The sequence below is a fragment of the Carettochelys insculpta genome, chromosome 2 (genome assembly GCF_033958435.1).
Source record: "Carettochelys insculpta isolate YL-2023 chromosome 2, ASM3395843v1, whole genome shotgun sequence".
In the NCBI taxonomy this organism is placed as follows: domain Eukaryota; kingdom Metazoa; phylum Chordata; order Testudines; family Carettochelyidae; genus Carettochelys; species Carettochelys insculpta.
Genome location: NC_134138.1, coordinates 88,597,753 through 88,622,477, shown reverse-complemented (window position 1 = coordinate 88,622,477; position 24,725 = coordinate 88,597,753). Strand labels below are relative to the sequence as shown.

At 43.3% G+C, this 24,725-nt stretch overlaps 1 protein-coding gene across 1 annotated transcript in view; it reads left to right on the top strand.

Moving 5' to 3' along the window:
* The window catches only part of LAMA3 (laminin subunit alpha 3), a 240,268-nt gene that overhangs the window by 17,016 nt on the left and 198,527 nt on the right, over positions 1-24,725 (top strand). The window contains exons 2-4 of the mRNA XM_074987282.1: positions 4,986-5,138; positions 21,153-21,270; positions 22,496-22,614. Of these exons, the coding sequence (XP_074843383.1) occupies positions 4,986-5,138; positions 21,153-21,270; positions 22,496-22,614 (390 nt within the window). The remainder of the gene's footprint in view (positions 1-4,985; positions 5,139-21,152; positions 21,271-22,495; positions 22,615-24,725) is intronic.

Here is a 24,725-nt window from a genome sequence, read left to right as displayed (position 1 = left end):
GGCACATACCACCTGAGGCAGGACATAGGCACCCGTGAGGGTGTGCGAGGTGTGACATACCTAAATCTCTGGTCTACTCTTGTCATGTGCTGCTAGAATGAAAATGGAGAACCCCAAAATACTGTAGACCATTGTCACATTGTCTTTAGAATCTGCTGTTCTTTAGTAATTAGGCGTGTGTCTGTAGCGTTAGCCTGTTATCAGCTAACTCAGAAGTCCACATGCAGAATTCAGCACGCAAATAGTTTGAAATCTCTAAAATGTTTTGGCTCCAGTGAATGGATTATAATAGTAGAAACATAATGACAGACCCTGCGGCAACTACAGTAAAAGTGAGGGATTTGAGTATGTGCTTTAAATTAAATGATTGCAATAGTAGTTAGGCACATAAATACCCTCGAGGCTCTGGCCCAAAGTACTTTCTTAAATAAAAATGGACTTTGTAGATTCTTAAATGCGTTGCTGAATGGGGGCTTTTGTGTATGTCTTGATGACATCACAAAAGTAGGTCTTGATAATTTCACTAAAATGTCAGTAAAATAATTAGTATCAGTATGTTCTATTGTCGTTTCTTCAGAAAGAGGTTTGTTTAAGAGTTAGTTTAATTAATAAGAAAATGCTTATGATGTTTTAATTATGCATTCAGTTTAAGGTAAATATCTTTACATAACAACCAGAAATACACAACGCAAAAGCAATAAATAAATAAATAAATTCAATCAAAGCATAAGAACATAAGAATGGACATTAGTGGGTCAGATCCAAGGTCCATCTAGCCCAGCATCCCATTTGCCAACAGTGACCAGTGTCACGTGCCCCAGAGGGTGTGGAACGAAGACAATGATCAAGTGACTTGTCTCTTGCCATCCATCTCCAGCCTCTGACAGAGGCCAGGGACACCATTCCTACCCCCTGGCTAATAGCCTTTTATGGACTCTAACCTCCATGAATTTATCTAGCTCTTCTTTGAACTCTCTTATAGTTTTAGCCTTCGCAGCCTCCTCTGGCAAGGAGTTCCACAGGTTGACTGTGTGCTGTGTGAAAAAGAATGTTCTTTTATTAGTTTTAGACCTGCTACCCATTAATTTCATTTGATGTCCTCTAGTTCTTATATTATGGGAACAAGTAAATAACTTTTCTTTATTCACCCTCTCCACCCTGCTCATGACTCTATTTACCTCTATCATATCCTTCCCTCAGTCTCTCTTTTCCAAATTGAAAAGTCCCAATCTCTTTAGCCTCTCCTCATATGGGACCTGTTCCAAACCCCTAATCATTTTAGTTGCCCTTTTCTGTATCTTTTCTAATGCCAAAATATCTTTTTTGTGTCGGTGCGGGCAAAGTCGCAGGCTGAGGCCACACTGACCCCACACCAGTGCACTGCTCGGATCCTCAAGAGGCCTGGGATGAGGATAAGGAGGGGACGGCGGAGACCCAGCGATGAGTAGAGGTTGCCCCGCCCCTCTGCAGGCCGCCCCCACCCACCTCTGGCAGGAGGCCCTGGGGGTTGTGCGCTGGCCCTGTACCGCCGTTAGAGAGGCTGGTAGAATTTTCCCTGGCAGGCAGGAGGCTGACTCTAAGGGAGAAGGGTGAGAAGAGAAGAGGAAGGCTTGTGTAGGTGCAAACAGTTACAAAGTTTATTAACAGAACAAACAACAGCGAAAGGAGTAATGACACTTGTAACAGTAGACAATTTTTTATAAAGTAACCATATATATTAGTGATTATTGATAATGCATTGAATTGCAACAATAGTATTTCTTTAGACACTTAAAATGCTATACACTAAAGAGTCCATGAAGCAACCTGTATGATGGTTCTTTATTAGGTTGGAGGCAAAAAGGAAGATTAAAGGGAAATTCAAGGAGAGAGGTATAGGTAGTTTTATATTAATATATCTCCAGGCAGGGGAAGGTCAAATTGCTTTCCCCCTTAATGCCCTGGCTGGTTCGCTACGCCAGCCTATTGGAGGCCTTGGGGCTTTGCCTGCCAAGGTCCTTCTCCCAGGTGAGTGAGGGGGAAGTGTAACCTCCCCGGCTGGGGATCGGAGAATAGGGACAGGTAAGGGGGGTAAGGTAGGATGCAGGGTTTATAGGGTAACTGGGAGGTCAAGCCTCTACCAAGATGACCCGCCTGCTCCTTAAGTATATAAACACGTTGGTTAAATAAATGCTATTGTTACCAGTCTATGACTAATCACTTAGATAACCAATTATTGCTACTAGTACCATTTACTATAACTAAATGACTAACTAATTAACTATAACTGTGAAACTATTAATACAAAGTGTGCAGTTTCTAAGATGGTAGAGGAAACCTGGGCTGTTAGGCCCGGCCTTGGGGTCGAGCCCCTGGGTGTGGCCCCTCTTGGCCAGGAGGGGCACGGTTCGATTCGCGACTTCGAACCCCCCATTGCGGGGACCCAATGCCCAAAGTATTATGATAATATAATTTGTATAGCCTGGGCTGGGCCTCGGGCCTGTGAAAGTCTATGTGGCCTGGGCTGGGCCTCAGGCCTATGGTAGTTCTTATCACCGGGGCTGGGCCTCAGGCCTGTGGAAGTCCTTATAGCCTGGGCTGGGCCTCAGGCCTATAATAGTCTGTGTAGCCCGGGCTGGGCCTCAGGCCTGTGAAAGTCTGTGTAGCCTGGGCTGGGCCTCAGGCTTGTGGTGGATTTACGTGTCCAGGTGATTGCAGTCTCGTCAGGCAGGTGGGTCGTGTCCGGTAGGTAGTGTCGTCACCGCAGGATGGCAGGTGGCGGGAGCGAGGGTGCCGCTTTGATGGCAGGCTCTGGGCTTCAACAGCTGGGCACGCAGTACCTCACCCTAATGGTGAGGCCAGTTCGCCGCCCAGCTGATTCACCTTGGAGCCTGCTTGCTGTTTAGATGGCAGACCCTGGGTTTCAACAGGCAACCGTGCAGTACCTCACCCTAGTGATGAGGCCAGTTCGCCGCTCGCCTGATTCACCTCAGGGCTGCTTGTCGCTCTTTTAGTGCTGAGGTAAAACTGCCAGCTGTCACCGCAGCAGGCGGGCCCTGCTGGGCGATGCTGGTGTTGACTCAGGAGCCCTTCGCAAAGTCTTCTCAAGCTGGAGCTCTTTGCAAAGTCTTCGCTGCTTGTGAGGCAGCTAGCCTAGGGGCTGGTGGACGCTTCAAGGGCCAGCATCTCCCCGTACAGGTAGCGGAGTCGTATCCGCGTCAAGGGCCGGTGAGCGCTGTGCTGCGCCACCTTATATCCTATGATCTCATGCATGATTCATGAGGCTGTTTACATGCGAGCGTTCTGAGGGCCTGCTTTCAAACCGGTCCTCTGGGCTGTGGAAACTTCTAGAAGCTTTCCCCCTGTGCCCAGTCAGGTGCCTGGATTTTAAACCCTGGGTCACGAGTTGTTCATGAGTTCAGGATTACTGGGGGAACCAACTGACTCACAGTGACCGTTACAGGGGGCTGCTAAACGGCAGCCTATGTGATTTTGGATTTTACCTGTACCTGTAATGATGTTTAATGGCCAAAGGCTTGTTTCCCCTGACCCACGGGGGTGATAATGCCCAAGGGATGAAAAATCCCTGACATTTTGAGGTAAGGAGACCACATCTGTACACAGTATTCAAGATGTGGGCATACCATAGTTTTATAAAGGGGCAGTAAAATATTCTTTGTGTTTTTTTCTATTCCTTTTTTAATAATTCCTAACATCCTATTTGCTTTTTAGGCTGCCGCTGCACACTGCATGGATGTTTTCAGAGAACTATCCACAATAATCCCAAGATCTCTTTCCTGATTAGTTGTAGCTAAATTAGCCCCCATCATAGTGAATGTATACTTGGGGTTATTTTTTCCGATGTGCATTACTTTACATTTATCCACATTAAATTTCATTTGCCATTTTGTTGCCCAATCACTCAGTTTGGTGAGATCTTTTTGAAGTTGTTCACAGTCTGCTTTCTTTTGAGTATTTTGAACAGTTTAGTATTGTCCACAAACTTTACCACCTCACTACTTGCCCCTTTCTGTAGATCATTTATGCGTAATTGAATAGGATTGATCCTAGGACTGATGTTTGGGGAACTCCACTCGTTACCCTTCTCCATTCAGAAAATGTTCCATTTATTCCTACCCTTTGTTTCCTGTCTATTAACCAGTTCTCAGTCCATGAAAGGATCTTCCCTCTTATCCCATGGCAACCTAACTTGCACAAGAGCCTTTGGCGAGGGGCTGTGTCAAAGGTTTTTTGGAAACCTAAGTATACCATATCCACTGGATCCCCCTTGTCTGCATGTTTGTTAACCCCTTCAGAGTATTCCAATAGATTAGTAAGACATGATTTCCCTTTACAGAAACCATATTGACTATTGCTCAACAAATTATATTCTTCTATGTGTCTGACAGTTTCATTCTTTACTATTGTTTCGACTAATTTACCCAGTACTGATGTTAGTCTTACTGGTCTGTAATTGCTAGGGTCGCCTTTAGAGCCCTTTTTAAATATTGGCATTCTGTTGGCTGTCTTCCAATCCTTGGGTACAGAAGCTGGTTTAAAGAATAGGTTACAAATCACAGTCAATAATTCCGCACTTTCACATTTGAGTTCTTTTAGAACCCTTGGGTGAATGCCATCCGGTCTCGGTGATTTGTTACTGTTAATTTTTTCTATTTGTTCCAAAACCTCCTCTAATGACACTTCATTCTGTGGCAGTTCCTCAGATTCATCACCCATGAAGGACAGTGCAGGTTTGGGAATCTCCCTAGCATACTCAGCTATGAAGACTGAAGCAAAGAAACCATTTAGTCTCTCTGCAATGGCTCTATCATCCTTTTGTATCTTGATCACGTAGGGGCCCCACTGGTTGTTTAGCAGGCTTCCTGCATCCTATCTAAATGTCATAGTTAGCACAAGGATCCATCATTCATTATTTATTGGAAAGATGTGTTTAAGTCTAAGTCAGATCAAGGTGAGCATAAATCTATTGTTTTGTTGTCTTTCAGGGACAGTTTTGTGACTATTGCAATGCAGCTGATCCCAATAAAGCTCACCCAATAACCAATGCTATTGATGGAACTGAACGCTGGTGGCAAAGTCCTCCTCTTTCATCAGGCTTAAAGTATAATGAAGTCAATGTCACTTTAGATCTTGGTCAGGTGAGTATGCAAGCTTTTCATGGCAAATCTTAATGGGTTTAATCATATTTTGTATTAATATGAAGGCCTTAGAGTAGCAAGATCAAAATGTTTGAGCTAAGAATCTTGGTCTGCCATGTGATTCCTTTTGTCGTTTATGTTTGTTGGTTGTTACAGATTTAACTTGACAGAAGCAATTATCTTTCTTAGGAATGTTGATGGGGCATTCTTGCCATAGACACTATAGACTCCAGTGATGCCAATTCAGGACAACCAGTAAACACAATTTATGAATCAAAAGCTGCAGAGGATCAGCCCTCTGGAACTCAGGCTTTGCCTTTCATTCTATAATCCTTTCCCACATGGCTCAAGGGGAAATTCATGCTACACTGCCTCTTGTTGAGAATACTGATGTTGGAAGAGAATTAGGTTAGCCTTAGATGGATTCCATGAGCCATCCTGTGGTGGACACTGACTTAAAAGAAGAAAGCTAGTGATTTAGAGCACCCCAAAAAGACATAACAGAAGCAGGTAGTTGGGTTCCAGTGCAAATATTTAGGGCCTGATCTAATCCACAGTCATGAAGAACACGTCACAGACTGTGAAATCTGCCCTCCCCCCATTAAATTTGGAGCTTTCATTTTATATGATACAGATTTCATAGGAGACACCAGCCTTTCTCCAACTGAGGGTCCTGACCCAAAAGAGAGTTGGGTGGTGTCAGACGGTAATTTTACGGAGTGAGGGTGTTGCCACCCTTACTTCTGTAATGACTTCAGAGCCAGGCATCATGCTGTCCCTACTTCTCTGAGCTCCTGGTCGACAGGCACAACTCTCCAGGTGGTCATCGCTGAAGCAGCAGCATCAAAGTAAGAGTAGCAATACCACACTTAGTGTTCCCTGTAAGCTGAGCATGTGGGTGGCCACCCAGGAGAGATTCAGGTGCCACCCAGCTGATCAACAGAGCACCCACAGATGGCAGCATGTTTTTATTGGTGGTGTGCATACACATATGGCGTGATGCGCATAACAGTATTTATTCTGCTCATGGATGGAAAAGAATTCGAAAACACTGACCACAACCCCTCCCTCCATGACCTTGTGACTTCCTCACAACTCCTTTTTTTGTATCAGAACCCCCTAAACAGAGCATCCCAGGCCCTGCGCTTTGGTGGGCCCCAGGCTTTGATACAATTTTGAGGAGGCAGGTGGGGAGGTGAGACCAGAGGCAGGCGGAAGAGTGGGATGAGGAGGTGAAGGGGGAAGTGAGCAGCAGGCAGGCAGGCAGGCTGGAAGTTGGTGGCAATACACGGAACAAAAAGTGGTGGATGTGGACCTTCCATCAGCAGCTCTCCTGCCTGCAACACCTCCTGCCCACTGGCGGGTCCCACTGATCAGCACCTCCCCCTTCCTCCAAGCATATACTGCCTGCTGCAGAGATGATGTGTCAGGGCATCAAGAGGTACTGGGTGGGGGTGGGGGGCAGGGGAGGAAGGAGAGTGCAGTGTGTTCAGGGAGAGGGCAGGACTGGACCAGGAAGAGACAGGATGAGGCAGGAAGAGGTGTGGCAGGGGGTGGGAAGAACCATGGTGGGCCTGGGGCCTTGCGGGGGAGGGATGAAGTGGGGGTGGGGTTTAGACAAAGCATCCCCCCAGCAGATTAGAAACTTGGTGCATGTATCCTGGACCCCACACTCCACTAGGGATGGCTCTGCCTCTGCAACTGCAACACCACGGTCATGAAATTTATGATTTTAAAAATCCTCTGACTTTAAAATTGACCAAAATGGACTTGAATTCAGTAGGACCCTACAGATGTTCAGGCTTCCTCTGCAAGAGAAGCATGTAGCTAACACTAAGGACTCGGCATGTATAAATTTGTCTCTTTTAGCTTTAGAGCCAGATTCTCAGTTGCCATAGACACAGCCCCATTGGAGTCAGTTGTGCTCCACCAGTTTACACTAGCTAAGAATATCGTCCATAGTCTTCATTTCCATTCTGTTCTTGCTCAGCCCAGATCTGTCCAATGAGGGGTTTCCTAGAAAAGTTTCTTTGAACAAGTTTAATTGCAGGATTCTATCATCTTGGCAATAGATACTTTGGTGTGGAAGCTTGCAAATCTTTGTGGATGATTAGCACCTTTAACACACAACATAAATTTTGAACTGACACAGGTATATTAAAGGTAAAATAGACTTCTGCCAAGCTTTATTTTTTGATTCAAACAGTGGGCCTGGTCCTGCAAACACACATCTGAATACTTCCACTGAAGTCAATATTACTCTCATGCTTAAAGTTAAGCACGTAAGTTTCTGAAGATTTAGACCCAGGCCTGCCAGCCTGGGTAGGGGCAGGTGCACAGGGGCCTGTCATTTCAAAGAGGCCCGTAGCTCTGGGCAGCTCTGATCTGGAGGGTGGGGGAAGCACTGTAGTTTGAGTGGTGCTAAGAGCTGACTGCTCTAGGCTCTGGTCCCTTTGCCTTTGGCCCCCGCCTTGCAGGCATGGAAGCTGGGCCCCCCCCTGCCATCTTACCACTGGGGCCCATGTTGGCTACTGTTGTTCCACTGTTTAAGTCTCAGTTTACAGAAAGTTCAATGGGATGAAAAACCAGATGGGAACTGTTCGCTTGGGGTGGAGTTTGAAATAGGCCTATAATACTGCACTCTTTAGATGCACAGTTCTTTTCTCTAAGCTTTCCAGCTCTGAAGTAGACAAAACATATAGACGGCCTATCTTTGTGTGTGAAATATTGTAATAAATTCTTAAAGGGACTCCTCTTAATTTGCATCTCCACTGTTTTATCTGCTTTACAATACAATTGTTTACTTTTATTCGCTATGAATACAGGTGAACATAATATAGACCAAAACCTGAAAAAGGAATAGAAAATTGAACTAAATAGTTAGGTAGCACAGAAGGGTTTTTTTTTTCTGGGGATGTGGGGAGCAGAGATGTCTGCATACCCCATCTTTTTGTAATGTTCTGTATTTCTATCTGAGACTACTTGGAAGTTGGAGCATACAGTTTCAAAAGGGAGTACAGCTTTTAGTTGCTTGAGTTTTTGTGTGCCCAGGTTGCTGATGTATCGCTGATTACTGTTGGAGCTGCAGGCACCAAGTACTTCTGAAAATCAGGCCCCACTACTCCCATCCTCAATAGATAACATCTTTTGCTAACATCTACTGCTAACATCTACTAAAATCAGTGGGCATCTAAACATTTTGAGGATCTGGACCAACATGTTTCAGGTTGGGGGACCCAACATCGGTGGCTATTTTTGGAATTTGTGTATAAAAGTACATTGTGCTACAGAAGAACCTCTTTTTGTCTACAGTAGCTATTCATTGACATCGACATTGACATTGTTCATTGACATTATTCATACTGGCTGTTCAGTTTTTCTTTAATAAGCTTTCAAGTGAATTGATTTTAAGGGGACAGCGTGGTCTATTAACTGAATAAAAGGCTGGGTTCTCTATGAGGCTCTGCCAGTGACTTACTGGATAATTTTGGCCGGATCACTCTCTGGCTACAGCTGTGCTACAGAAAGAAGCCCTTCTGGAAGATCTCTTCCGAAAGAACTTCTTTCAACAGGGTGTGTCCACACACAAAAAAGCAGTTCAATATTTTGATCTGCTCTTTTGAACGAGAGCATCCACACAGCCCCTACTCTTTTGAAAGAACGGGAGAGGGATCAAAAAATTAGACCCCATGAGGACTGCTCTTTTGAAAAAAAGGGCCTGCAGACCATCTACCCACAACTGCTTTTGAAAGAAGCTTTTGAAAGGGGGCGCTCTTCCTGAAATGGGAAAGGAAGACTGATTTCGAAAGGAGCGCTGCATTCTTTCGATTTATTTCAAAAGAACACTTTTTGGCTACAGCTGCGCTACCATTCCTCTTTTGAAAGAGGCATGCAAATTAAGGAAATTAAAAATGAAAATGAGGCACAGATTTACATATTTGGCACCTCATTTGCATATTTTTCTTTTGAAAGAACTTCTTTCAAACGAAGAAAAGCACTGTAGATGTGGCTCTTTCGACGGTAATCCCCATCTTCGAAAGAACCCTTCTTCCTAAAAAAAATAAATAAATGAAATAGGAAGAAGGGTTCTTTTGAAGATTGGGATTATGTTTGAAAGAAGACTATGCAAATGAGATGACAAATATATAAACATGTACCTCATTTGCATTTTCAATTGCCTTCATTTGCATGCCTCTTTCAAAAAAGGAATGCTAGTGTAGACATAGCCTTTGTGTGTAGATGCTCCACAGGACCTTTCAAAAGTGCCCCCTTCTTGCAAAAGAACTTGCTAGTGTAGATGCAGCCTCTGTGTCCCAGTTTCCTTTGCTGAAAAATGGGATTAATACTTCCATATCTCACACAAATCTTCCGGATTAATTCTGCAATCTGTTTAGAGCCCTTTAACATACCTGTTCAAAAATGGTATATAAATGCAAGATGGAAATGGAGACTTTTCAGTAACTAACCTACATTCCTGTGATTTTGGTTTTATACGGGCTTTTTAAAATTTAAAACGAATTTAAATGATTTATGCACTTCTCCATATTATAGTTGGGTTAATTTTTTCCACTGCATTCTACAGAGCTCTAGGCTATGTCTTTCTTTCAGGGTTAATCTGGGTAAGTGGTTTACAAGTTAGCCTAGTCGGGGTATGAACAGCTGCACTGCCAATGCGTATTTAAGTTACTGTTTCTTCATTGGTGCTGGACTTTCCTGGGTATATCAGTCACTAAGACTTCTGGAGGCATCTTCCCCGGTTCTTTATGCTGCAGGAAATTGAGCTCTTCTATAAGCCTTTTGTACTGAATAGTTGGAGAACTTGTCCATCCTTATCAGAGCGGTAGCCAAGTTAAGTCTGTATCTTTAAAAACAAGAAGTCCTGTGGCACCTTATAGACTAGCAGAAATTTTGGAGCATAAGCTTTCATGGGCAAACACCCACTTCATCAGATGCATGAGTGGGGGGTTCCAGAGGAGGGTTTAAATATATGATCTTATGGTAAGGAGGAACTCTCAGTCAAGGGGGTGGGCAAGAGCTGACAAGGTCTTTTCTGTCAAGGTGGATATGGCCCATTATCAGCAGTTAATGTGGAGTTGTGACCATCAAGAGAGGACCAGGTCAGTTCAGTCAGGGAGGATGTGGCACATTATCAGTAGCTAATGTGGAGGTGTGAACATCAGGAGTGAAGAAACTGCTTTTGTGATTGGCCAACCACTCCTAGTCTCTGTTCATTCTTTGGTTGATGGTGTCAAATTTGCAAATGAATTGCAGCTCTGCAGTTTCTCTTTGGAGTCTGTTTTTGAAGTTTTTTAGTTGTAGGACTGCTACTTTTAAATCTGTTACAGAGTGTCCAGGGAGACGGAAGTGTTCTCCTACAGGTTTTTGTATGTTGCCATTCTTGATATCTGATTTGTGTCCATTTATTCTTTTGCACAGAGACTGTTCAGTTTGGCTAATGTATATTGCACTGGGGCATTGCTGGCACATGAGGGCATATATTGTATTAGTAGATGTTCAGGTGAAAGAGCCCCTGATGATGTGGTTGATGTTAGGTCCTGTGATGATATCACTGGTGTAGATATGTGAGCAGAGCTGGCACCAAGGTTTGTTGCAGGGATTGGTTCCAGGTTTAGAGTTCCTGCGGAGCGGTCTAAACAAAAAAGCAGGCCAGTAGCACTTTAAAGACTAACAAAATAATTTATTAAGTGATGAGCTTTCGTGACACAGGGGTCCAAAAATTGTTATCAAGGTTGACAAATCAGAAAAATTGTTAACAAGGTTGGCAAATCAGAAGAGCAGAGCAACGAAGGGTCCTGTGGCACCTTATAGACTAACAGAAAAGTTTAGAGCATGAGCTTTCGTGAGTTAACTCACTTCTTCAGATGCTGGAGTTAACTCACGAAAGCTCATGCTCTAAACTTTTCTGTTAGTCTATAAGGTGCCACAGGACCCTTCGTTGCTCTACAGATCCAGACTAACACGGCTACCCCTCTGATACAGAAGAGCAGAGGGGCGGCAGGAGAGGGGTGTGGGGTGGGGAAGTTAAGAGTTAGATAAAATGAAGTATAAAAAAGAGTCCTTATAATGGGCCAGGTAATTGCTGTCCCGGTTCAAACCACGTGTTAATGTGTCGACTTTGAATGTAAATGACAGTTCTGAGCACTCTCTCTGTAAACTATTGTTAAAGTTCCTTTTCTGTAAAACAGACTTTCAGGTCATTAACAGAATGGCCCACTCCATTTAAGTGCTGGCTGACAGGTTTGTGCTTTAGGAGTTTTTTGATGTCTGTTTTGTGTCCATTCATTCTTTGTCAAAGAGTGTTTGCAGTCTGTCCTATATACATGGTGTGTGGGCATTGTTGGCACATGATGACATATATGATGTTAGCTGAGGAACAGGAGAATGTGCCCATGATTGTGTGAATAACATGGTTAAGTCCAATGATGGTATCTCCAGAATAGATATGTGGACAAAGTTGGCAATGGGGCTTGTTGCAAGGAAAAGTTCCAGGATTGGTATTATTGTGGTATAAACTGTGGTTGCTAGGGAGTATCCTCATCAGGTTGGGAGGTGGTCTATAGCACAGAACAGGCCTGTCACTTAGGGCCTTGTGGAGTGTGGCATCCTGATTTAGGATAGCTTGTAGGTCTTTAATGATGCGTTGCCGGGGTGTATATGTAGTGTGGTCTATAGTTGCTGGTAAGAATTTGTTTAAGGTTGGCAGGCTGTCTGCAGGCGAGGACTGGCCTACCTCCCAAGATCTGTGTGAGGAAAGGACCATAGTCTAGGATGGGTTGTAGATCACTGATGATGCACTGGAGAGGTTTTAGCTGGGAGCTGTATGTGGCCAGTGGTGCTCTGTTGTTTTCCTTGTTGGACCTGTCTTGTAGCAGGTGGCTTCTGGGTACACATGTGGCTCAGTCAATTTGTTTCTTCGCTTCCTTAGGTGAGAAAATTCTCTTTTTCTTATACATCTCTTCTATGGAGAATGTTTGAAAGCTGGTCGAAACAAAACTGTCCACTGGTGGGTCCATTTCCAAAGAGAGTGACATGGTTTTGAAACTCTAAATCCCTCCAGGATCTCAAAATCTGCCTGATGTAGAAGGTAGCATTTTTTTATTGTGATGGCTGGTCTTGTGTTTTCAGACTCCTGAATGACAATATCCTGCCAAACTTTACTTTCTGGCTTGGTGTAATGCACTTATATTTTTCCAGTCTATCATTTCTCCTGAAAAAGAAGACAAAAGCTATGCTGCTACCTGGGGCAATCCCTCCCTCCTGGTAATATGCCTACTGACACTGTGGCTGTTAGTAACTTGTTTTAAGTTTGCTGATGCAATGAAATCTTGCCGTTGCTTTTGACCTTTGAAGCCCACCAGATTCTTTCAACTTTGGTTTCTGCATCTTTCGTCCTTTTGAACACAGAACATCTTCCTGAGATTCATTGATTTACACTCAGATCCCTGAGTTGTTTAATTTTAGCTGATATGCCTTCAGATTTGGCTTCCAGTGAGATTAAACTCTTTGAGAGTCCATCAGTCAATCAGTGCTCAGATACAGTCCTGAGCAGATTTCAAAATTCTCTGTTGTGGAAGGAGAAGGTGAAGATGCAGGAGAACGGCATAAAGGTGGCTGCTCATAAAAGGATGCCTGACAGCTAAACTTGTTATATAAATTATTTTTAAATGATTTATTGTTGCTCTTATTTATGCTTGGTCTCTTTTCTGTGCTTTATTAACTGTAAAATAAATGCTCAGAGGTCCAGACCCAGTAAGATTTTGTGCACTAAATAAAAAATATGATATGTAAATTTCTTCCATTTAGTGATCTTTTAAATAAATTTCTATGGTAAGTGGAAGATATGGAGTGGGTTGCGACATCCAAAATACGACTTTTCTTACTTTAAGTAAAATACGTTTTTGAAACCATGTGTTCTTAACCTGAAGCTAACAGACAATCTCAGTGTGTCATGATCCACACAGCCTTCCCTAATGGCTAGATGGGAGGGCAGTCTTGAAACTCTGCTTTTGTAATATAGAGTCATGGTAGGAGAATGTGGAGAAACATTGTAAAAAGCTGATGCATCATTCATCTGTCAGAGATAATGCTGAGGAAATATTGAGAAGACCAATTCAAAAATGTTGCTGAGAGTCCTTTGTGGTAGCTGCACATGGTTCAGATTTTCCTTTGCATTATTCTGTGTGTATTTCAATAACTCCATTGTCCTCAGTGGAGCCCTTGTGGATTTCAACTGACCTCATTGCCTCAGGAGTGAACTCTGTGTGCAGTTGTACACGTGTACACAGATACGGTCATCTCCCCAAGTAAAAGGTCAGGGCAGTGTAGAATATCTGAGGAGAAATGGTTTGTAGTGGGCCTGAGGAGAAGATTGAGCACAGTGCAGTTTACTAGTTTTTTTATTGCTGTATTCAGAATATTACTGGAACATTTGGCACCTCAAGCTATAAACGCTCATACAAGCAAGAAATTTGCATCTAGCATGTTAGACTAAGACGTTCTTTATTCTTACGTACAGTAATCCCCTGATTTACACGGAGGTTGCGTCTTGGAGAACCTCTGCGTAAATCAAATATTGCGTAAATTGGGGGGGGAGGGGTTGGGGAGATCTCCAGAATTCCCCTGGCTGGGGAAGCAGGCAGCTGGAGCCCCTGCAGAGCTCTGCTGCTCCCCTGCCAGCTGGGGGAAGCTAGGGAGCAGCAGTGCTCCACCGCTGTTGCAGCTGCCCCCTTCCCCTGGCTGGGAAAAGCAGCGTAACCACCTGCTCCACCTTCCAGCTTCCCCAGCTGCGGGAAGTGTAGGGGAGGAGCCATGTGGCTGCAGGCAGCTGTGTGCCTGTTGGGCTCTCCCAGTTGAGGGAGCCAGGGCTCGAGGGAGGGTGCAGTTTCGATTTGCATTTAATTCGTGTTAATGCAAGTTAAGCGCAAATTGAAATCGCACTTCTCGAGGGTTTACTGTACGTCCCAGAACAATCACTGCATGGTAAGCGGCTGCATGACAGGCCTCTCCTATGAACGGAGAACTTAATCCTAAAGCATTCGATGAAACTAAGTGCTTCATCAAATGTGATGCCCTCAGCTAGCAATGAGGGTCAGGTCCCTGCTTGTCTCCACATCAGGAAAACATTTTGCAGATTTCACTTTTTCATTATCATAGCTGTGCCTTATATGGGCAGTAAGCAGACCAAGATCACCTGGAAAATGGTTATGAAATCTCTTGAAGGAAATGTGTCGCAATACAATAGTTATTTGTTTATATATTTATCTATTTCCTGCTATCACGTGCATCCCTTTAGTATGTGAGCCCCTCACACATATTATTGATTTAACCTCACATTACCTCTATAAATTACTACTATGCCTGTTTTACAATGGCGGGGCACACATTGTTATGAGTGTCTTGCCCAAGACTAAGCAAGTCTGAAGCAGAACAGCAAACAGAAAAGCTCAATAACTGAGGCTGAACATTTGGTTTTCAGTGTAAGCTTGTTTTTATTCAGTTTTATAGCTAAATTTAATGTTAATTAATATTTACACCTCCCCTAAACCCATCAAGAAACTTAAGTCAGTGATATGATCTTGGGAAGACTTAAGGTTTTCACAAGATCTACTGATAATGAAAGTTTTAAAATATTTAAGCATTTCTCATAACTTGGCAAATCTTGTGAAATGCTTTTATATTAGGTACTTTTTGTGAATGAACCGTGTCCTGTATGACTAACTGTTTATGTGCTCAAATTAGCAAACCTTTTCTGAAACTGTTAATCAGCTGTCTGGTTACAAGTTGTGATTTAAAATCTCTTCTCTTTTGTAATAAATCTGACTCTTTATATGAGGTGTTTGCACTGCTGCTACCAGGGTATTAGAAAGACAAAGTGGATGGACCAACTTCTGTTGGTAAGAAAGACAAGCTTTTGAGTTTAGATGGAACTCTGCATAAAACAGGACATGTCCAATCTTGCAATCTTCTTTCTCAGGTGAAGCTCTTTTTGGAGATTTGTCTGGTTGAGGACCATAAGATTCAGTTCACAAAATATAATAACTGTCGCATCTATATCACCTTTCAGCTGATGATTTCAATGCATTTTTAAAAAATTAAGCATCACAATTCCTCTCAGAAACAAGTAAGGGATATATAGGAACCCATTCACCCACCATAGAAATGCAGCTCGCTCTGGTGTGGCATGCAGCAGCTTTTACCAGCACAGGTGAGTTCTATGCGTGGCACTAGAAAAGCAGCTGAAAAGAAATATTCAGTGCTCCTGAACCTGCAGAGGGATTTTTGCATTGACATAATGGGTCATATTGCTTCCTCACAGACCCTCATGCAGAGGTTACCGTGTAGCACTGCCCCTTTGTCTGACTTTCACTGGGGTTGGGGTCTGTGTGGAAAAGAGGTGGGGACTTTGGGAGGCTGGGAGAAGAGTTCTGTATTGCTGTCTCAGTAATTAGGCAGAAAAGATCCTATTCCCTGCCTCCCACCGTGTAAGGGAACTTTGGTTCTGGGAGCATCAAGCTGCAGAGGAAGTTACAAAAGCACATTTCCAAAGGAGCTTGGCTGCCTGGGAGTACGAAAAGGAACACAAGGGCTCTAGAGTTGGCAGGGGTGCATTCCACAGCACTCCACACTTGAGTCTTTCCTCCAAGGCAGTGATTTTCAATCTGTATGGCGCACAGTCCATGTGACAGCTTCAGGCCCATAACTCATGGGGGGTGGGGCAGAAGAAGCACTTGCCCTGGGAGGTGTGAGAACAAGTAGGGGGCAGTGCAGGCCCAGGCCCAGTTTCAGGTTGGTTGGAAGCAGAGATGGAGCAGTGGGAGAAGGTTGATTTCCTTTGGGGCCCAGAGGAAGTTGGCACCTGTGAGCTACTGGGCCAAACGTTATAAGGTGGCTGGTGGCACCACCTCACCCTCTGGCTGGACTCCATTCAGTATTAAATCTGTGCGGTACCTCCTTAGCATGCCCACACGACCAGCTCCGCAGTTATATGCCTGTCTTCCTTCCCCGGGTTTGTGAATCACTCTGAGGCCTGGATGGGAGATAGGCATGCAGGTACCTAAAGCAGCATGCATGCCCACAGGCAGAGACTTGGGCAACCTAGATCCACATCTTCAGACCATAGCTATTTTCTGGTATATCACCAACAGACCCAAGCTACTAGCACCAGGGATTGAACCTGTGATCACAGGGACTAAAGCCCTATGCACTACTGCATGAGCTAAAGGGCAGCTGGGTGTCAGTTGCTGTTGTAGAGCAGAGACTTCACTCACCCTAGTATGAGTGCTCAGTGCCTCTGGGTACTACACTACGGTCTGAAGAAGTGGGTCTGTCCCACGAAAGCTCACCACCTAATCAATTATTTTGTTAGTCTTTAAAGTGCTACTGGACTGCTTTTTTGTTTTGATAGAATAAAGACTAACGTGGCTATCTCTGTGTTATTGGGCAACCTACGGAACTTAAAAGCTAAGGTGCCAAGAGACTGTAGGCACCTACAGGATTTGGTGGGAATTTTGCAGATCACAATGGAGGGATTTAGGCACCTAAATATGGTTTACTTCATGGATTCTACCCTAAGACTATAAGCATCAGATTCTGCTCTGATTTACTAGTTATAGATCAATATGAACACACTATCTCTGACTCAACCGCTGTCCTTGAAGGTGGAGCTGGTTTTCTTAGTTTGTTTCTAAAAATTATAAAATTTTAACTATAAAATTAATTAACTGTTGTAATATTTCATTACTGGACTTTCTCATGTTAGTACAAATCTGTCTGCCAGCACTGGCGTTGATGTGTATGTTGGCAGATATGAGATCATTCTTATGCAAAATATAGATAGACATTTTTGAACATAAGCATCATGACAATCATACTCTTCTGAAAATCTTTCTCTGCTTTCATGTGCTTGTCCTCTTCTGTTCTCCTGCAGCCTTTCTGATGACTCCTACAACATCCTTTTTGAGGGGACTACGTTTACTTTGACTCACTGTATAGATCGTGAGCCCAGCCATTCATCCCTTCCTCTTCTCCATTTGATTTCATTCATTCATATGATTTAACTGCCATCTATTAGATGGTGAGTCATAGCTCTGCCCTTAGTTTGCTCTCCTGCTTTCTCTCCAGTTCACTCCGATGTCTCAGCATGTCTCACTGACATCTCACCTGAATAGCTCATTGTCATCTTAATTTAACCTGGTCAAACCTGAGCCCCTGATCTTTCCCACCAAATCTCCTCCTCCACTGTGCTCTCCATCAGTGCTGACAACTCTACCACTTCCCCTGTCTCTCCAGGTTTGAGCCCTCATGAAAGGATATGTTTTATCTCTTGTCTGACTGTTGGCTCTATCCTGCAATTCCTTACTTACATGAACTGCTTCACTGTTCTGTGAAGAAATAGCCAATCTGTAAGAATTATTGTGTACATTGAAGTTGGCCTCAGTCCCTGTTTCCAGCGGAAGAGTGCCTGTATGAAAAAACTTCATAGTTATGTCAGCAGGGTGACCATATCTCTCTGTCCCAAATACAGGACAGAGACATATGGGGGACAGGGTGGCTCTTCCCAGCTCCACCTAGCTCCAGGGAGCCAGGAAGGAGGTGGCAGCTGCCAGTGTTCCCCGCTCCAGCTCAGGGGAAGTGGCAGCTACCAGCGCTCCCTCCTCCCAGCGCCAGGGAAGTGGCAGCTGCTGGCACTCCCCACACCCGGGAGCCCAAGGGAAGCAGCAGCCGCTTGTCCTCCCGCCCTCCGGATCTCCAAGGAAATGGCAGCCATCGGCACGCCCCTCATCCCCATCCCAGAGAAGTGGCAGCCAACCCGCCCCGCCCCAGCCGGAGAAGCCCCAGGAAAGCAGCACAGACACAGAAGCTGACTGCTGTCCAGCCAGCAGCCACTGGCAGAAAAGGTCAGAAGGTGGGAGGGGGGCCCAAATACGGGACAATAGGCCCTTCTGAAAAATAAGCAGGCGTCCCAAATACAGGACCGTCCTGCCAAATATGGGACGGATGGTCACCTTACATGTCAGTCACTAAATGGCACACTTGTCAGTGGTCTGAGCAGACAAAGCAGGGGCTGAGTGGACCTGGCTTCTGAACTAGCCCTTTTCCTCTGAAAGTTGGTTCTTCTGGAACATGGAGAAGTCTCGTTGGCCAAGAAGCATGGGAAACTGTGCACTTTGGGGAGATACATCCCTCTTCAGTGAACAAGCAAAGGAATGGAATCTCTAGTGCTGTCATTGAGGCAGATTTCTCAAGCAGTGGATGCACATAATGAAATAAAAAAGACATTATTGTGTTGTACTTCTTTGCAGGAGTAAGGAGTTGTCATTTATAATCACCGACTTCATTATCTGCACCATTGCCTGAAAGGGGCTTGAAAACCAAAGCAATTTGTGCAGCATCTGCTTCCGGTTGTGGATCTCTGTATTGGTCTAGCATCAGTGGCTAGTATAAGTGGTAAACTGAATTGACATGAGCACTGAAAGCATATTAAGTCTTGTAAATGTACATGCAAGTGGGGACTTGAATCCTAATGGAAAGAATTATCTCTTGTGGTTTTGGCAGATGGAGCCTGGGTTTTAGAATTCACTGCTTCTGGGTAAGCAAATGTGGTAAGAAACCTGGTTTAGCTTACCCTGGGTTGGCTTTTTTCGTACTGTAGTCTCAGCTGAAAAATTTGTGGCGTGGGATTTAACAAATATTAATTTTCAATAGTAGTCATTACTACTTTAGATAATTTTGGTGGCTCTTAGGTCTTGCTGAGATGTTAACAAAGAATGATGGAAATACCCTTGATTCCATCGAAGAAACCAGAAGTGTACTTTACATTAATATTGCAGGATTTGTCAACAGTAACCAAAATGCACAGAATCAGAAACTGAGTAATTTATAGGATTTGCTCCTTTTAGGGCCTGATCCTACAGAGGTTCCTGGGAGGTGGTGGAGGCTCAAGTTCATAAAACACTTACTCATGTGCTTAAAGATAAGCAAGTACCTAACACCCATTCAAATCAATGGGACTTGGATGCGCCTAAAGTTAATATATACTTAAGTGCTTTGCAGAATTAGGGGTTCAATTCTTGCTGGTTATTAAGAGCACTGAGTGCCTCCCATGAGGTGCTCCTCATTTTTCATGATTGGGCCCTTCACTACTCTCCAAGTCCTAATCTGGCCTCTACTGATCTTTAGAACATGAAGCTTTTGAACTATTAAAATCTTTTTTCATATATTACTGATAAGGGCTAAAGAAAATAAAACAATAATAATAAATTAATTATAATCATTTGCGTTTATCCAGGGTCTTGACTCATACACATTGGCTGTGTCTGCATGTGCCAGTTCTTCCAGAAGCAGCATAGTAATGAGCCGTCCAGAAAATGCTAATGAGGCACAGATATAAATTTCCCATGCCTCATTAGCATATGAGCAAATGATTTGGAGTCTGGAAGAAGCTCTTCCGGACTTCAAAATACACGTGCAGATGCACGGCCCGCGGAGGTCTTCTGGAAGGAAACCCTCCTTCCGGAAGCCCCCAAAATCTTGGGGAATAAATGAAGATATCCCCAGGGTGCACCTTTTACTTAGTCTGTCTACTGTAGAGTCTTGATGTTTGAAGTTTCACATCTTTGACTTTCCCAGGAATTGCTTATCTTCATCCAAAGTGTTTACAGTTAGGTTTCTTTTCTGTGTAAAATCTGTTTTTGCTGCAGTGTTTGGGGGTGCTCCTTTTGATAAGTCTTCTATGTTCTAACATGCTATGGGTGCATCTACACTAGGAAATAACTTCGAAGTTAACTTTGAAGTTAGGCACTACTTCAAAGTAGCCAGCAGAGAATCTACCCACATTTTCCCAACTTCAAAGTCCTTATTCCATTCCCGGAAGTGGAGTAGTACCCTCCTTCGAAGTTTAACTTCAAAGTAGGGTGCGTGTAGATGCTCAACTTCAAAGTAAGCATCTTTGAAGTTATTTTTGTAGTGTAGACACAGCCTACATGTGTTTATAAAGTTTCATGAGGCCCTTTGGATTCTGGGGAGGACAGTAGGCGCTATCAAGAGCTCTTCAAATGGTCTTTGGTCTCAGAGTAGATGGATGGTCATTCACGTGAGTGTGCCTTGTGCTCCTTGGGACACACATGGCTGTGGGGAGATTTGCTTCTGCATGCTTCTGCTTTACCAGCCCTGCAAGCTTCTCCAGGATGTTAGCACACCATGGCATGCATTACCCAGATATGACAGAGCAGTGGGAAATCAGTGGGAGACCCTTCATAATCTGGTGTAACTGGAGAGAGCTACAAAATAAGCATGAGATACTGTTTTGGCATTTGCTTTTTATGGATTTCATTGTGATTTTGCTTGACTGCGTCATGATGATGTTGAGCGTCAGTGACACAAATATTGCAATGGGATCATCTGAATGAGGGCACTCTGGTTGTTTTGTGGCTCTATTCAATGGTGAGCTGAATCTCTGTTGAATTCTATTACTCTAGCACAGTGTTTCCCCAAGTATGGTACGCATACCACCAGTGGTATGTGAAAGGATTTCAAGGGGTATGTTGCAGAAAATAAATTGCTAAAAATCAGGAGATGAGCACTGGGATGGCACTGGGAGAGGGGTTAAGCCAATAAGGCTGAAGTCCTGAAAGGAGTACATGAATGTTTTAAGTTTGGGAAACACTGCTCTAACATATCCATGTAGTTATTCATATGCTAGACTGAGCTACTTTTGATATAGAAGTGATGACATTTAGCATAATATCATTGTAGCTTTTTCAGTGTTTTGGGCCATTGAGCCACACGGTGTAACTTCTTGGAAATCACCAGCTGAGAATCTGCCCTGTTGGTTTTGTGGACACTCATCTGGGAAACAATTGCTTTCTTGTTAAACAAAAAAACAAGACATTAATGAATGTTAGTTCTAGTATTTACTGAACTTTATACAACTTAGGCTCTGCTGTTTGCTTCCAGCATTACTCATGCTAATATAGACATGTATTTTATTACCAGCTCTTTCATGTTGCTTACATCCTTATCAAGTTTGCAAATTCCCCTCGCCCAGATCTTTGGGTGTTAGAAAGATCTGTGGACTTCGGAAGAAGCTATGCACCTTGGCAGTATTTTGCTTGTGAGTATTAATTCTTGCATCACTGCAGTTTTAGAGGCTTTAATGATACGTACAGTTTAGAAACCAAAATCCACCTGGGGGGTTCCCTGGCATGGTATGTAAAGTATGGTAATGTTAGATGTGTTTGGGAGGGATCTGGCATAAGTATTAACTAGTTATCCTCTGTAAAGCCTTATTCGTATTATTTATCAGCAAACTTAACATGGTTTGAAAGTTTAGAATTTTTTGATTAAATTAGCCTAGAGACATACACTCAAAACAGGTGAGTCTTTGGTTGCCAATAACTTTTCTTCCAAGAGCCATAAGAGGAACTGCTTTATATAGTAGTCTTCCTTACTGAGAGGAGACTTTGATAGGGTAAATTTTCAAAGCAGGGTGTATTGATTCAGTCTGACACCTTTCATTTAAACCAGTGGAGGACACATTATTAAACCCCAAAATAGTACTATAAAAATGTAACACTGCCTTTGGGATTTTTCCCTCTCTCTTGTTCGTGTCTTTTAATAGTGCCTTTCATCCCACCCCCAGCCCCCCTGGATCCCAGTGTTCTTTATAGGCTTAAACTAGAACAAATGTACCAGCACCCTAAAATGCAGACACTTTTGTCGTGATATGTGGAAGCTGTTTCAGTGCATTGCCAAATGCTAAGACCAGCTTAGGACAGAAAGTGAAGAAGAATGTGTTCATTTATTTACTTTTAATAGTTTTCATTTTTATAGTAATATTTCTGTTTTCGTACCCAGAGGTAATTTGATTCAGGGAAATAATCTATTCGAAAGCATGAGGATACGTTTTTATAGCAGGGGTTTGAGCAAAGCAGGGGGTGGGCCCCCTGCGGGATGTGTGAAATTTCCAAGTGAGAGGCACAGCATGATTGGCTGCTATGTGTCAGGGTCATCCATGCATTAAAAATGTTGAAATATGTTACTGTTTTTACGTATGGGTATTCACATTTATATTCTGATTAATAAAGTTTTTACATTCTACATACTTATTTCTTACGTATGCCAAATGATTATTTTTTTCATATGAACATAACTGAAATTATTTCCGTTGACTTGGATTGCGGTAGACAGGGTGTGGGGGGGGTCCTGCTAATTGCAGGCATGAAAAGTGGGGCCTGACGTAAAAATTTGCTTACCCCTGTTTTATAGATTTATACACACAGTATTTAACCCAATAATGCAAGTTTCAGAATGTAAAGATTGATTTCTTACTTTATTAGATTCTAAAGCAGACTGTTTGGAACATTTTGGGAAAAAAGTTAGTGCTCGTATTAGGAAGGATGATGATGTTATTTGCACTACGGAGTATTCTCGAATTGTGCCTCTTGAAAATGGTGAGGTAAGTGCTTTTCAGAAGACTGGAAAGATTTATTTTTCACATTGGGACTAAACAGTGTTACACAGTGGTTGTTTATTAGTGCATTATTATGAAACATTTGCTACTTCAATGAAACTTGAATTTTTAAGTCAGTTTTTGAACTTGGGTGCCTAACATAAGATACATGAATCAATATTCAGGCTTTTAAGAAAGTGTCTGGATTTTTACAGAGGTGCTCAACACTCGCAACTCCCACTGTGAAATCAGTGCTTAGAACCACTGAAATTAGGCTACATGTTTAGCTTCATGAATATAGTTTAGCATCCTTAATTTGGGTACCCATGTGTGAAAATTTTGGTATGGTTTTGAGCAGTCACATAGAATCAGACGCTTGGTGCTCAGTGAGAACTGCTTGTGGAATAACAGTTTGCAGAATCAGACCTCTACGTTTCACTGAGAAGTAACTATACTATTTTTTTAAGTAAAAATCTGTAAGTGATTAGTATAGGGTGGCCAAACCTACAGACTCTCCAAACCACATATGATGAACTTGAGAAGTTTAAGGGCCAGGCACACTGGCCAGGGTTTGGGGCTTCTTCCCTCTAGCAGGGCAGAGTTGCTAAGGGCTTCAGTCCCATGGAAGGCACTGCTGGGGCTTGGGGCTTTACCATAATTGGGGCTGAATCCCCGCGCCCTGCGCTGGCAGGCACCTCTCAGAGGGCTGAACCTCTGACCCTAGCAGGTTCCTCCCATGGGGTTGAATTCCTTAGACCAGTATTTCTTAAACTATGTTCTATGGAACACCAGTGTTCCACGAACAACTTGCAGGTGTGCTGCCAGTGTTTGGAAAAATACACTTACAATATCTATTTTATCTTATCCAAACCATATGCAATGTTACTTCTTCATTGCTACGATACTTGATTAAATTCCTTCATTTTGTTTTTACCGTGTATGTTGCTGTTTGGGGTGTTTTTGGTCCGACAACAATTTTTTTTGGGGGGGAAGAAAATTTTTGTAGGTGTTCTGCATAAAAATATTATTGTTTGGTGTTCTAAGGCTTGTCTATACTAGGTCCCTACTTCGAAGGGAGCATGGTTAAAAGGGTGTTGGGAGTTTATTAATGAAGTGCTGCGGTGAATATGCAGCAAGTCATTAAGCAAATTCCCCCAGTGGCAACTTTGAAGTATTAAACTTTGAAGTGCTGGTTCCTGTCTAGCCGCAGCTCACCCGCTGGTACTTCGAAGTGCCCGGGGTACTTCAAAATCCCTTTACTCCTCAAAATTTTGAGGAGTAAAGGGACTTTGAAGTTGCCCAGGCACTTTGAAGTACCGGCGGGTGAGCCACAGCTAGATGCGAGCTGGCACTTAGAAGTTTAACACTTCAAAGTTGCCGGGGCAGGGTGGGGGTGGGGGGAGGAGGTGGGGAATTTGTTTAATGAAGCGCTGCATATGCACCACAGCACTTCATTAATAAACTCCCAACACCCTACTTACTATGCTCCCTTCAAAGTAGGGAGCTAGTGTAGACAAGCCCCTAGTGTCTCAAAAAGTTTAAGGAACACTGCTGTAGACCCCTTTCTCCATACTGGGCAGAAGCCCTTAGACTCACTGTATTACTTCAGGGCAGGAACCCCAAGCTCCCCTACTCCAGTTTTGTACATGGAGAATCAGAGGAGGTGGGAGGCTCTGTGAGCAGCACTTGAACTGTAAAAGAGTCACACGTGGCTCACAAGCTGCAGTGTGGCCACCCTGGATATAGTATAATAAAAGTGTGTCTGTAAAAGCTAATGCAGGCCACACTGCTTTGGCTTTCTTACCATTAGGAAATATGATTTGTATTCCCTTTAAACTAGTGTGTATTAGTTGTTGTACTTAAAATTCTTTCCAAAATAACATTTTTATTGGAACTAGGCCTGTGTCAGATCAAACTCCCAACTTCCTCATTAGTCAGGGTTGTTAGAATTGGATGTTATGGGACATGCCATTATACAGAGAGGCTTGTAATGAAGCTTGTGTCCGGATCCAGATTTCTTGAACCTTTTGAGGATTTTCCAGTTATGATTCATAGTAGTCTACAAACAAGTCCATGGAATGGTCCAAAAACTTACAGAAAGATTAACATTTTCTGTT